Source organism: Falco naumanni, chromosome 5 (genome assembly GCF_017639655.2).
Source record: "Falco naumanni isolate bFalNau1 chromosome 5, bFalNau1.pat, whole genome shotgun sequence".
Classification (NCBI taxonomy): domain Eukaryota; kingdom Metazoa; phylum Chordata; class Aves; order Falconiformes; family Falconidae; genus Falco; species Falco naumanni.
In genome coordinates, this window is record NC_054058.1 from 60,676,097 (window position 1) to 60,689,529 (window position 13,433).

Consider the following 13,433-nt stretch of genomic DNA (forward strand, 5'->3'; position numbering starts at 1 on the left):
AACTAGTAGCTGTATATTCATACTTAATACTTTTTGTTGATGAAAAAAAAAGGCACAAAGTTTTGAGGTGCACTCTGTGTGAATTCAGCTAGACTTCAGTAATTCAGTCATTGTGGAATTTTGCCTGCATTGTCTATTCCTAAGATAATTTCTAGCAAATGAGACAGGTTACAACAATATCCATTATTTCATATTCTGTTCATTGCATCTCTCATAAAAATCTGCATGTTTGCATTATATCATATTTTTGCCAGTTAATTTGTGTTTTCTATCCGTGTTCAATTTGCATTCATTAACTCATAGTTTGCTGGTAAGTGTGTTCTTTCTATACATGTTCAAAGAAATTCTTTAATTCAATTTCTCTGTTTCTTCTCATACAGTCTCACAGCCAGATATGCAACTCAGTCTAATCACAGTGGAATTGCAACCAGTCAAAAAAAGACTTCTAGGTCAGTTAAATATCTCTAATTTATTGCTTGTTAGTGATAATCAAGCAAGTATATGCCCATTGATATTTTATCCTTTGGACATAAGCAGGCATTAAACAATGTGTATTTATGTTATGCGTGCAAGCTTTGCAGCAATGAGCTTTGCCACGGAAAAGCCTTGTATGGACTGGAAGGACCTGATTCATACTGTATATTAGCAATATTTCTGGTTGTTATGTATCCTGCATCTTTGTATCCTGCATGTAAAATTTTGGATGTGGAGGATTAGTTGGTGATTTTAGTGCTCTTACTCTCTGGCTCAAATCCTTACTTCAGTCGTGAATGAAAAGAAGTTTGGGAGTCTGTCCCAATTTCCACTAGATGTTTTTTGTGTATCGTAGACACACCTGAAAGGCTGAGTTCACAGAGCCAAGAAGCCACAGGCAGGAGCAAAATGAAGCAGAAAAAAGGAACCATTTCCAAGACTTCTGCTCCATCAAAAGTAGCCTGCACACAGTCCCCACTAATGACGTGCTTTGTTTTGACAGTGAATTTGACAGAACTGTGTGTAGGAGCTGACCTGTTTCAGATTGCATCAGTACTTTTAGTTTATCATTTCCATGAGCACTAAAATCTACAAGCCAGATTGAAGAAGAAACTGAGGTCTAAAATCTTCTCTTGTTTCTAGCTTTTTTTTTTTTTTTGGGGGGGGGGGGGGGTGTATATGTGTGTGTGTGTATAATTAATGTGTTTGTTAATTATACCTTTGCTGTACAGTTCATTGTGAGAACAATGAACTCTAAATTGCATAATTTACAATGGAGATTGCATTTTGCAGTATAGCGCACTAACAATCTGAGTTGCTGGTGATAGCTTGGAATGAGCTATACCACGGTCCAGTTGCTTTGCACCTGCATTTATAGGTCTTCCGTTTTCCTTATTGCTGATGCTCCTGTCTTGTCCACATTGAATATGTTGGGGTTAACAGTCTTATTGTCTAATACTTTAAATCTGTGGCAGTGTTTCCGAAGCCTTTTCAGAGGTATGTGACTTGTCCCTTATTTGTTATTTTCCTCTTTGCATTTCCTTAGCTGCTTAACACGATTCTGCAAGAGTAATTTAAAACCTGAATTCAATTAATAAAGACAGCAAGTGAGGTAAACTGGAAAGTGTGTAGAGCAAATGACCTCATGTATAATGTGCTTACTGTGGCAAGTTCTTGAATTCTGGCATGCAGAATATATGCAGAACTATTTTATATTTTAACAGAACAGATGAGTTTCCAGTGTTGCACATGCCTTCTCATTGCCTTTTTCATTACCTTTGACAAACTATCTCAGGGCTCTTACTGCCTGTCAAATTAGGGTAATGAGAAGGAGCAAATGGATTTTTAAGTTTGTTTTAGTGCATTCTTCAGGGAACAGAAGATCACTCGAATTCATGGGTCACTGTAAAGGTTACCATGCATACAGCTGTAGAGCAGAGACAGTCTGCTCTGGGCTCGGCACAGAGACTAGCAGGGCAGGCTGGCGGCCAGAATGAGCCATAAAAATAACTAATGGATTAGCTCTCTGAGGCTTAAATTGGTAGAGGAAGAGAACATGGAGCTGTTTACATGTGTTTGCTAATGAAAATAAAATGATTTGAACATTTCTGTTATACCAGTATATTTAAAAAAAAAAAAAAAAGTTTGGAAGAAATCTAAAATTTTGTAATTCTTTATGACATGATTTTTTTTCTCCCTTCTGATGCTGCTCTTTTGTAACGTATGAAACTAACAGAATTTGATACCTCTGGTATAGTTTATATTACCACTATTAAAATCATCATATCATTCCAACAAGTGAGAAACAGAAGAGAGAGATTATTCTCCTATGGCAAAAGCCTCTTGCTGATTCGAGCATTTAATTTTGTCTATCAGATAACAAAACTGGAAAGGATTGGGGGTGCCCACAAAGATGCTGCAGAAAGTTTGACGTAAGCATGTATTAAAGAATCTTACATCAGAGAATAGTCAGACAGAAAAAAGATGCAGGCTTACACACACCAGGGCAACAGTCTACATATTTTTCCGCAGCATGGCCATAAAGTAAGGTTCAGATGGTGGCAGCAAATACTAACAAATGAACTGTATAGTCTATATTATATGCTTCTATCTAAAAGATATATGTGCATCTGTAGCATATAACTAAAATAGGAATTTTCAGTATTTTTCATTTAAAATAACAAGGTGGAAATGTTTTAGCCAATAGCCCTCTGAAAAATAACCAAAGATGGTAACTAAAAAGCCAGCTTCTATGCTAAACACAGCTGTGAAATTTGCTAGAGTACAAGATACAAAATATTTCTCAACTATGTATTGTGCTTTCTAATCAATTTCTGTAACATTTCCTCTTCAAAAGTGACAGATTTAAATAAAAGTTGACATTGCATTGCACTTTAATGGTTTGTTAGGGTGAATCTGTTTTAGCAATGTTAATGGCAAATGCAAAGCATCTTCTTACACGTCTTGTGACTCTACAAAGCATCTTTTTTCCCTTCTGTGTGCGTAAGGATATGCTTTTATCTTCATTTGTGGAGTCTAACTAATTTGAATCCTCTTGTTCGTTGTTGCTTACCTGAAATCATTGTTTGCAGTTGTTTTAAATTCTGGTCTGATATTTTCATACTGCCTCCTCTATATGTTGAATTACATAAAATGAACGGATTTCTGATTATACCATTCCAGGCTTCCAGGACCCTCAAGGGTGCCGGCTGCAGGCAGCAGTACCAAAGTCCAGGGAGCTTCTAATTTAAATCGGAGAAGCCAGAGCTTTAACAGCATTGACAAAACCAAGCCTCCACAATATGCAAATGGAAATGAAAAAGGTAAGTGATTAAAAGTTACTAAGCTCACTCTGTATAACATACAAGAGGTCGGGGGGGAAATCACCAAAAGAACTCATCCACAAGGGTCAAAGTAGTGAGTGAATATTGAGACTTGGTAAGGAAGACCTGTCGAGATACAGCTCTGAATCAGGACTTGTGATTGTGTTGGGATTAAAGTTCAGAACTGAAAACTTTCAAGATGTTGTAATTATATTTTATCTCTCTTTGATGGAAATATCACTAGGTGGTTTTTCTGAAGTGAAAATGAATCCATATTGGATGCCTATAATCTTGGCCCATATTTAGGTCTACTCAACCCAAAGGAAGGCTGCCATAATTTTCAAGGGACTTTGCATTCTAGCCTCTAATGAAGAAGAATCAGAATATTATATTTGCATCAAAGTATTATATATGTCTATTCCTTCAGAACCTTACCTAGGGTATATATAAGTTTCAATAGAGGATTGGAAGTAAAGTCAAATGTAATGAAATCTTGCAGGGATTTGAATTCAGTGTTCATCTTTTATTGCCTCCTTTAAATATGAACTTCCATTATGGAAACAAACTTTGTTCCTTGGGTCCTTCTGTTATCTCTCATCCTGACAGTATTTTCCGGTAAAATATGCCTCTTAAGGCTTTATTCTCAGAAAGAATAATGTAAAAACTCAGCTTTCTGAGTTGTGTAACTAATCCATCCCCTTCCCCCTCTTCTTTCTTCCTTTGTGTAATGAACAGCATTTTATTCATATCTCTCGGTTAGAATGCAGTTGAAAATGATACAATATACATAGTACCCGTTTGCATCCTTGGGGTCTGTGGGAGGAACAAGTATGCAGTGAATGTTTTTCATCCAAGCAACAGGCAGCTATCCAGATTTTTTTTACAAAATTCTGATGAACACACTTTGCCCCTAGCTATATCTGAAGATATAAAACCATCCTTTCAATAGTTATTTCTTTATTTTTACTATCAGGTTTGAATGTTTTAGATAGTTCTATAATGGGATTTATTTTGTCAAGGACTTGTTTATGGCAAGACATCCAGGCTAAAACTAGAAAGACATCAGAGTGAAAACTGAGCAGACACTCTAAGTCACAAATACGATAGTGAGGTTATGAAGTAGATGTCGCTGCTTGAGTGAAGGTATGTACAACAGTTAAGGTTTTAGAATTTCTTCGTATTGTTGACTTAAGTTTGCTACTGAAATATGTGAGAATGAAATGATTCAAGGTGAGACATGTTTGTAGATATTAATGTTCTTAGTTCATAACTTGGAAACTGTTTTTTGACTGGTAAGGTTTGCATTGCATTGCACGTTTGCGTGGCTTTTTGCAGGATGGATTTCTTCACTTTCCCATTTCTTTACAGCAGAGAATGAGAACCTTGAGAAGTTTAGTGAAGTCATCACTTGCAAGAGGATAAGGGGTGGCTTTGTGTATAATTATTCAATTAATTTTACAGGATATAGAAAATTTAATGTTGCATAACTAGAGTACTATATTTGAGATGTTGCTTTCTGCTCTTTTTTCTTTCTTTTAAAACAGCAGAATGGATGGAAGAACACTAATTTTACATTGTAGTATAAACCAAATACAAGTTTTTTTCAAAGGATAAAGCAGAAGTTGTTTAAAGAAAAAGACTGTTGTGAGTGCAAGGATAGCAAAGTACTACTTTTTATAATACCCTAAAAGAACACATGAGAACCTGTATTTGAATTCACTGTGCTGCTACTTTGCTTAAAGAGAAAAACAGCTGAGCTGTGCCATATTTTAGATTTTTTGTAGTGGTTAATTTTTTAATATTACAGTGAAGTTTTCAAGTAGTCCTTTGATATTTTTTTAAAGTATTTAAGGATGTCCTGTGACCTGAGGTTTTTTGAAGAATATTTCTAGAAACAAACTTCAACCCTCACAATAGCAATAGTAATAATAGCAAACACAGCTAAAAAAAAAAAAAAAAAAAAAAAGAGTGAGACATTATGTGTTGAAAACTGATTTTTCCTTACAATGCAGCACACATAATAAACCTTATATTTCAAATTTTGCTTCTGATGCAGATGCTTGGAGCAATAACTTTAACAGCTTCTATTGAATGGTTATACAGTCCATACACTCTAATTTCTGAGGCATAGATCACATAGTAAATAGCTCGTAATTCTTTATTACTGCTGCATAAACTGAAGCGGGAAAAGAGACTATTTGTGCTAGATATATAGTCAGTAGAGGTTGGGACTCCCAGACCTCTTCAAGGGCAGACAGACCACTTTTGGCACATTTTGCTCTGCTGTACACCTTCCTGTATGTGTTATAAGGAGACTTCAGAAAAAGATATACAGGATGAGGTATTATTTTTAAATACAGTTATATGTAATACTTGAAATCCATTCCTGCATAACGTGGTTTCCAACTCAAGTCACAGTGGGGAATGGATATGTCGTAATAGAGTTTAAGGAAACCTGAAGGTGATCCAAAACAAGATGTGATATGGGCCTTTTATTTAGTATTTAATTATTTAATATATCATTAATGTTATCTCCTTTGAGTGTTGCTTAGGGAGTACTAGTTCAGACAGTAAGAAGCCTGAGCAAATGCAAGTTTACTCTCCATTGAGGTCAGACCCAACCCATTGCTATGACACTGGTAACTCTGTAGCTGTGGTTGGGTCAGGAACACAGAACGTACCAAAACAATATACCTGCCATTAGCTGAAAATCCTCTCTGGAGATTTAGTGAGCTGAAATTTTTTTTTTGTGGGGGGTGGTGGGGGGTGGTGGTGGGTTTTTTTTGTTTGTTTGTTTTGGTTTGGTTTTTTTTCCCTGGACATTGCAGCTTATGGGTGGGTTTCAAAGAACACATCTGTTTTCCAGGTCACATCACGTCTATCTGCTTCTGACTTAATAAAATAAAGATGAAATAAAACTATGAAAATGGCACTTTGAATAAAGTAATTATTCACATTACGAAGAAGGTGGATACCCAGGGCATTTTGAGGCCAGCAAAGAAATACTGCTATAATTCAAGTCAAATTTTAAGAACAAATATTTGCACTTTAATGCTGAGAAACACTGTATCTGAACACTGATAAGGGTCTCTATGTCATGGAGTTTAATTGCTTGCTTTTAAATATAATTTAATAATATAAAATGGTGTTAGTGTATCATCCAAACTGGGTTTCAACAGTATTTGGTTATTTTGCCCATACCAACTCAGAGAAACTGTCCTGGAACTGACGATGCAAATCTTTGTTCATCTGTGGCCAGTATGTACATCTATAGCTAATTTGTTTACATTTCTTCTGGTGTCATTATTTTGCCAGTTGTCCCTCTTGTAATTTGTTTACATTTCTTCTGGTGCCAGTATTTTGCCAGTTGTCCATGGCGGTGTTCTCCTCCTGGGCTGCTGGAAAGCTGGACAGTCCTTGCTCATGGACAGCTGGAAAGGAACAGTTGAACAAGCTGGATTCCTCTTATCTCACCAGATATCTCTTTGCTCCAAACATCCTTATAGCAGTCCCTTGCAACTCTTCCATTTTCTACTAACCGTTTTTATTCTGAGTGGCTGAAATTAGATACTCTAATTTGGGTGCCTACATACTACAGAATATTTAGATTATCAGTACCTAACTGTGCTGCCATGAGGGCGATATTGTCACAGAGGTTCTGTCTTCTCCAACAGCACAGAACACATCACGGGTCACAGGTAGTAGACAGGATGCTGACTGTGTATTGGGCCCAAGATTAACCACTCGTGTCTTTTATTTGTGCAACAGCCTGTGAAAAGTGGACTGTAAAATGTCCGTCCTGGGCTTGCTGGTAGAAACGTCTCCGCACTGCACACCTGGGGGGTGCTGCTCTGCTTTCCCAGCACAGGTCGGGCAGAGCTCGGGAGCACTGAGCTGTCAAGCAGAATGCAAAATCGTTTTTACCACGAGCTGGTGCTGTATTTAGCAATGAGGGGGTTAGGTCCTAAACAAAAGACAGTCTTCTTATAAAATTCAGTTTATAGAAATACTAAATCACAGGTTGAGTTCACTCTGTATCAAAATCACCACAGGGTGGGGACAGATTTCATGTAACGAACAGCTAAAGCTAAGTCCAACTGTAAGAGCAGAAAGCAATGAATGATGTGCAGCTTCAAGTAATGCATTTGGGCTGGGGAGGAAATAAATCTTTTTATTCCACAACTTTAAACATACAGACAAGCTCCCAATATTTCTTGAGAGCATGCAGTCCACATTGCTTGCAGAAACATTAAGGATATACTTTAAATTGAAGATTAAAGGCAAGTTACAAGTTAAAGTTCTCTGTAATTTTTGGATGCTGTTTATGATTTGTGACATAAGGATCAAATAAGTATCAGTAGTTCCAGAAACTGGTGTTGGTTTTGTTGTTGGTTGGGGTTGTTTGTTGTTTTTTGTTGGTTTTTTTTTTCTTTCTGTATATGTAGCAGAACAAGCTGTTGATGAAACACTAAATACTCTTCTTTTTACAACGTTTCCCTTCAATGAGTATAATATTATATAGCAGGAAATAGGGTAAGGCACACATTCTTCTTTTTAATCAGAATGCTTTTTTTTTTTCTTTTTTCTTGTAGTAAAACTAATAGCCTGAAGCCATACAAATGTAACAAAATTAATGCAACAGAGGGTAGTGGCATCCCACTGTTCACAGATTGTTACGTGTATTCTGCATTAGCTTTGCATAGTCTTACAACGAATTGTTCTGCAAAACTATTGGGATAGATGAAGACCCTAAATCCTCCCTTGTAATTAAGGCAATCTTAGTGCAAGGCAGGACGTGTGCAACAAAGTCCTTGTGCACACCCAGTCCTGGGCTGTCATCCACGAGGCTGATCCCTGGTATAAATTAAGGAAGCCTGAGGGCTGCAGTAATTTCCAACAGCTGTTGTTGGCCCCAGGCTCTCTTCCAGGATCTGAGGCTCACCAGAAAATAGCAGGGCCTCAGTCACAACTGCTTTGTTCACAAGGGAGGGGTCAGCTCTGCAGCTGCCCACCAAAGGTGCTCTTTGTGCATGGTACTGCCTGGAGCCTGGGGAATAAGCTGTAATCTTACCTGTCCCCAAAAATGCTGTGGGGTAACCCTTACCAGTTAATGTTTTCTTGCCTAGTAACTGAATGCAGCAGAGCTGCTTGAAACCTCCTGTGAAGGTGGATTGAGCTCATTTAGCCCTGTGAAGTTTGCATATCAGGCTAAGGAGCACACAAAAAACTCTGGGCAGATGTAATTATACAGCTTCCATTGAAGGTGGAGGTGATTGTCCTGATGGAGTCCAGTTGTTCATAGTGTTAAGCAAGAAAAAGTTGTTACATTTATCGTGTTACTTTTGTTTGGATTTTTTTTTCTAATTATTTTTCTTAATGCTATTTTAAAAAGTAAATTTTGCTATGTTTGCGTTCTCTTACAGCTCCCCTTTGAGGATGCTCAAAACCCTCCCATTCCTATGTGTATTAGTGGCCTTCAGACTTCCAGGCTGGTAGTCTGATCCATACTAGGGCCTTAGGGCTGAGACTGCAAAAATGAAAGTGATGCAGAACTCTGTGCTGAAGGGACAAATGTCTTCCTTGTCCTCATTTGCTGTATTAGTCAGACGGGGGGTGGGGCAAGACATGACGTTAGTTTCATGTATGTATGCAACACATCAGGCACTTTCTGCCATTTAATTAACTATATTTGCATTGCATGTCTCATGGGCTTTCTTATAGGTCTGAATTTTAAATACTATAGGCCTAATTCACTGGCTGTCCCAAGACTGAATGGAAAGACAAGATAAATACACTAAAATAAAATGTCATTCGCTGAAATAGCTACACATATTTGATTGCCATTACCACTTCATTTTGCTGGTGCTCCAGAGTTTAGATACTCAGATATGCCTTGGAAATATGAGCTTCATACAGAAGAGCTTAACCCTTTTGTGCATTGGTCTCTTTTGCTTAATGAGGCTAGATGACTTTTTTGAAAATCATGGTTGTCAGTTAGCATAGCTTGATTGTTGCAGGAATCTTGCTGTCATTCACTCTGAAGGTTTGCTGGAGTTCCTGGACAAGATAATGAAGTGAAGGTAACCAAGCCATGTAAACGAGCCTTCTGTATCTACCTGAGCTTCAGGCAGAAAACAAATATTGACGCTGTACCAATGTAGATGACATATCACTGTAACTTTCAAGTACTGACACTGGTTAAATCACTGATAAATTTTTTCCAACCTGTGAAAGTGTACTGGGTTAAGTTCCTGAAGTCAGCTACTAAAGGTTGTTAACTGTACTTAAAAGAAAAAAACCCTATAGTTACTTGCTGTTTTTTACTTTTATGAATACTGATCATACTCAGTCCTCCTCCTCCCACCCAAAACCTTAGCTTTCTAGCACATACTTTGCTTTCACTAAACATTAAAACCATCTCTGTTGGGTTTTTTTTTTCTTCAGGTATTGTAGCATTCTCTTTTCTTCTATGTTTCAGTGTGTGATTATTAACATGTGATTGGAAGAATTTCTGTATGACTTAGTAAATATAGAATCTTTAAACTGGAAGGTTTAATTTGCATAATGAAACGGTTACAAAGAAGGTGTTTCCAAAGCTGTCCTGAGCTCACAGAAGTGTTGGACAACACCGTGATGGTGAGGGAGAAAAAAGGCATTTTTGGTTGAGAACATTCATGTTCCATGCACATGTAAATTATGTTTATTATAAATCATGTGTAACTGTGTTTTGAATGCCTGAGGAGTATGGTATCACCTTCAAGCAGGACATGGGAGAATAACTGTACCATTATGGTTCTTTCTGGTTTTTTCAAGGAGATTCCCCAAAAGGCCCTCATCCATCTGCAGGCATGAATGGAAATGTGCAGCATCCCACCAGCACCGGGCAGCAGCAGGTCTCTGCCATACCCTCTCCAAGTGCCAGCAAGCCTTGGCGCAGCAAATCCATGAATGTCAAACACAGTGCAACCTCTACCATGCTGTCTGTGAAGCAGCCTAGTCCCGCAACCTCCCCTACTCCATCTTCAGACAGGCTCAAGCCACCCCCTTCTGAAGGCGTGAAGCCCCCTTCATCTGGACAAAAATCTATGCTGGAAAAATTCAAGCTGGTTAATGCTAGGACTGCTCTGCGACCCCCTTTGTCACTGAGCTCAGGACCTAGTGACAGTGGAAGAGAGGATGATACCTTTTCAGAGTGTGGTGAAATGGATGTCTTAAGCACTGGGGTGAACAGCGGCGGCTCCACAAGTAGCAGTCCTAAAGTATCACCGAAGTTAACCCCTCCGAAAGCTGGAAGCAAAAATCTCAGCAATAAAAAGTCTTTGCTACAGCCAAAGGACAAAGAGGAAAAGAACAGGGACAAAAACAAAGTTTGCACTGAGAGAACAGTCAAGGAGGAGAAGGACCAGGTCACTGAAACATCTACAAAGAAGAGCTCAAAAATTGCAAGCTTAATCCCAAAGGGAAGCAAGACAACAGCAGCCAAGAAGGAAAGTTTAATACCATCTTCCAGTGGGATCCCAAAACCTGGTTCGAAGGTGCCAACAGCAAAGCAGAGTGCTTCATCCACATGCACGGGAAGTAAGGAGGTTGAAAAACTGAGGACTACAAAAGGAAACCAGTCCCAATCAACACCAAAATCTCAACTTAGTGAGAAGGCTTCTCCTTCCTCTGGTTTTGCTTCTTCTGAAGGGAAAGAACCAAGCACAGCTCTCACCCCGGGGTCCTCCACGGCTCTGTCAGCCTCGATGGTTGCAAGCAGTGGCCAAGGCACGGGAAATGGTGTTGTCCAGCTTCCTCAGCAACAGCAATACAGTCACCCCAACACTGCCACAGTAGCCCCTTTCATTTATAGGTAAGGTCACGGAGGGAAATTCGTGTTGTGTTACCATTTAGGAAAGAGAGCTAAAGCAAGTGGAGTAATTGTGAATCACGCTGTTATGCTTCTTGTCTCACAGTTTCTATCACTGCATCATGCACATGTTTTCTTAATGTTATTTTTTAATTTATGTTACTGTATGAACAATTTCTTCCAAGAACTCTTGAGTCTCTACCTTGTACAAAAGCAATCCCCTGCAAATATTTGCCATTTAAAATTCAGGATCTTTTGATTAGAAATACAAATCACATGATGCATTCCCTGTACTGCTTTTGAAAGGTCACGGCTGAGTCAGATTTCTAGTGCGAATATTCCTGTTTGCATTTTAAGAACCTCAACATTTATCTGCTGATATTCAATAATATTTGCTTAAAATATGCTGCTCTCTTTAAAAATCCTAAAATAAACTACTGATCTTTCAGAGTATGAAATAGTACTATTTAGTATTAGTAGAAAAACCATACACAAACTTTTGCAAATATTCAAAAATATTTCAATGTATTGGGCAGAGAGAAAAGGTTGCTGTTTGCACGTCCTTTTTCTGTTTAGTTTTATATGTGAACTATGTATAGATTAGCTCCATGGAGACAGTTATATTGTACAGGTTATACAAGCTCTTCTGATGGCCAATGCTCTGGAATAGATGAATGAACAGTTAAATGCATCCACCTTTGGCTGAATTTATTTTGCTATTTGATAGAGCAACTGAAGAGAAGCTGGGAGTTTTCATTGTCGTACAGCTCAGAAGACAGAGTAAGTGTAGAAAGACTGGCAGGCCAGTTTGAGTAATGATTTCAGATGTCAGCTGTTGAAGGGCTTTAGCTACAGTTGTGGGTAAATTTAACATCTGATAAAATGACAAATACATTATCAAGCAAAATATACTGGCGGTGTTCGTTAGTGAGTAGTACTCTAGATAGTCTTGGCTAAAGATTAAAGAGGTGCTGAAGTAGACTCTGAGGGAGTATATATATCATTACACACAACTAAACATAGCTTCAAACCCAATCTGGATGAGTGATAAACTGTTTAAGTTAATTATGAACAAAAGTAGTTCAGAAAAACGTATGGGAGGGGGAAAAGGCATAATCTAGGTTATGTTTATTCTAATACGCAATGGGTAGCCTCTTGAGTTTCAATTATGTCTATCACTGAATGTGCTTAATATGCATGTTTCTTTATAACTGTCTGGAATAACCTCAGTGATGCAGACAAGTTGATGCATAAGATGGCCTACATATGCGTTAGGGTGCGTATATTAGGAGAGAGAAAAATAAGCTATGCTTTGTCTGCAGATGCATGTGCTATTTAATGGCAATTTTTTCCACATATCGGTGGCATTCCATTGCATGATGGAGATATCTTATCATTCTTTTAAGCTTCATCATGAAGCAAAATATATTTTGAATTCTAAAGGGCGATGGAAGCATGCATCTTCCAGTAAAATCTGGTATTCATAATCACCTGTTTGCTTCAAACAGACAGCAAAGCAGACTGTATTTGATATCAAATCTCACATGAAAATCAAATTCTCAGAGCCGAGGTCTGATCTCAGAATGCCATGAACTCAGAGTAATAGACCGACATTGATGAGGTTACTTCAGTGATGTGCCTCTGCAACTGAGAGCAGAATCTGACCCCAAAATACACAGTAACTACATTCCTTACCACTCGCAAGGGCTTTGTAATAGTACAGAATAATTTCATAAAATATAAATATAACCAAGGATAAAATATTGAAATTTCCACAGTTAGCATATCTATTTTTGTGAACATGTGGCAATTGGAAGTGTGCATGAAGCTGAGGTACTGTATTTACATTTTCTTGTTCTTAAACATAACTGTTTTCTGAGCAGTCGCCACAGTTTATACACAGAATTTTCAGGTGCGCTTCTTAGCTGCTAGAACAACTTTATAGATCATTGAGTTAATAAACAAGAATTATCATTCAGACTAACAAGGTTTTTTTTTACAGCTGGAAGGAATATCTGGGCTCTGCGTTTGTACTGCTGTCCTTTAGAAAATTTCAATATAATTTAGCAAAACTGCAGTGCATTTTCTCAACAATCCTGCAGAATACTGCAGTATTTGGCAGTGTACTGCTGTGATCAGTTTAGGCTCTTAGCACAAGGATAAGTGAATGAGTGCTTTTTCTGGGTCGTTGTTAATACTTGCAAATATCATGTATTTTGCAATGTTTGATTATTACCCAAGAGTCTATTTCAGTAGATTTGTGAGTAAACAGAAGTGTTCCAAAGAGT

General features: G+C 38.0%; 1 protein-coding gene across 4 annotated transcripts in view; it reads left to right on the top strand.

Moving 5' to 3' along the window:
* NAV3 (neuron navigator 3) overlaps positions 1 to 13,433 on the top strand; it is a 273,383-nt gene that overhangs the window by 125,890 nt on the left and 134,060 nt on the right. For all 4 annotated transcript variants that reach the window (XM_040596077.1, XM_040596078.1, XM_040596079.1 and 1 more), the window contains exons 6-8: positions 381 to 449; positions 3,157 to 3,296; positions 10,110 to 11,148. In XM_040596077.1, coding sequence (XP_040452011.1) covers positions 381 to 449; positions 3,157 to 3,296; positions 10,110 to 11,148 — 1,248 coding nt within the window. The remainder of the gene's footprint in view (positions 1 to 380; positions 450 to 3,156; positions 3,297 to 10,109; positions 11,149 to 13,433) is intronic.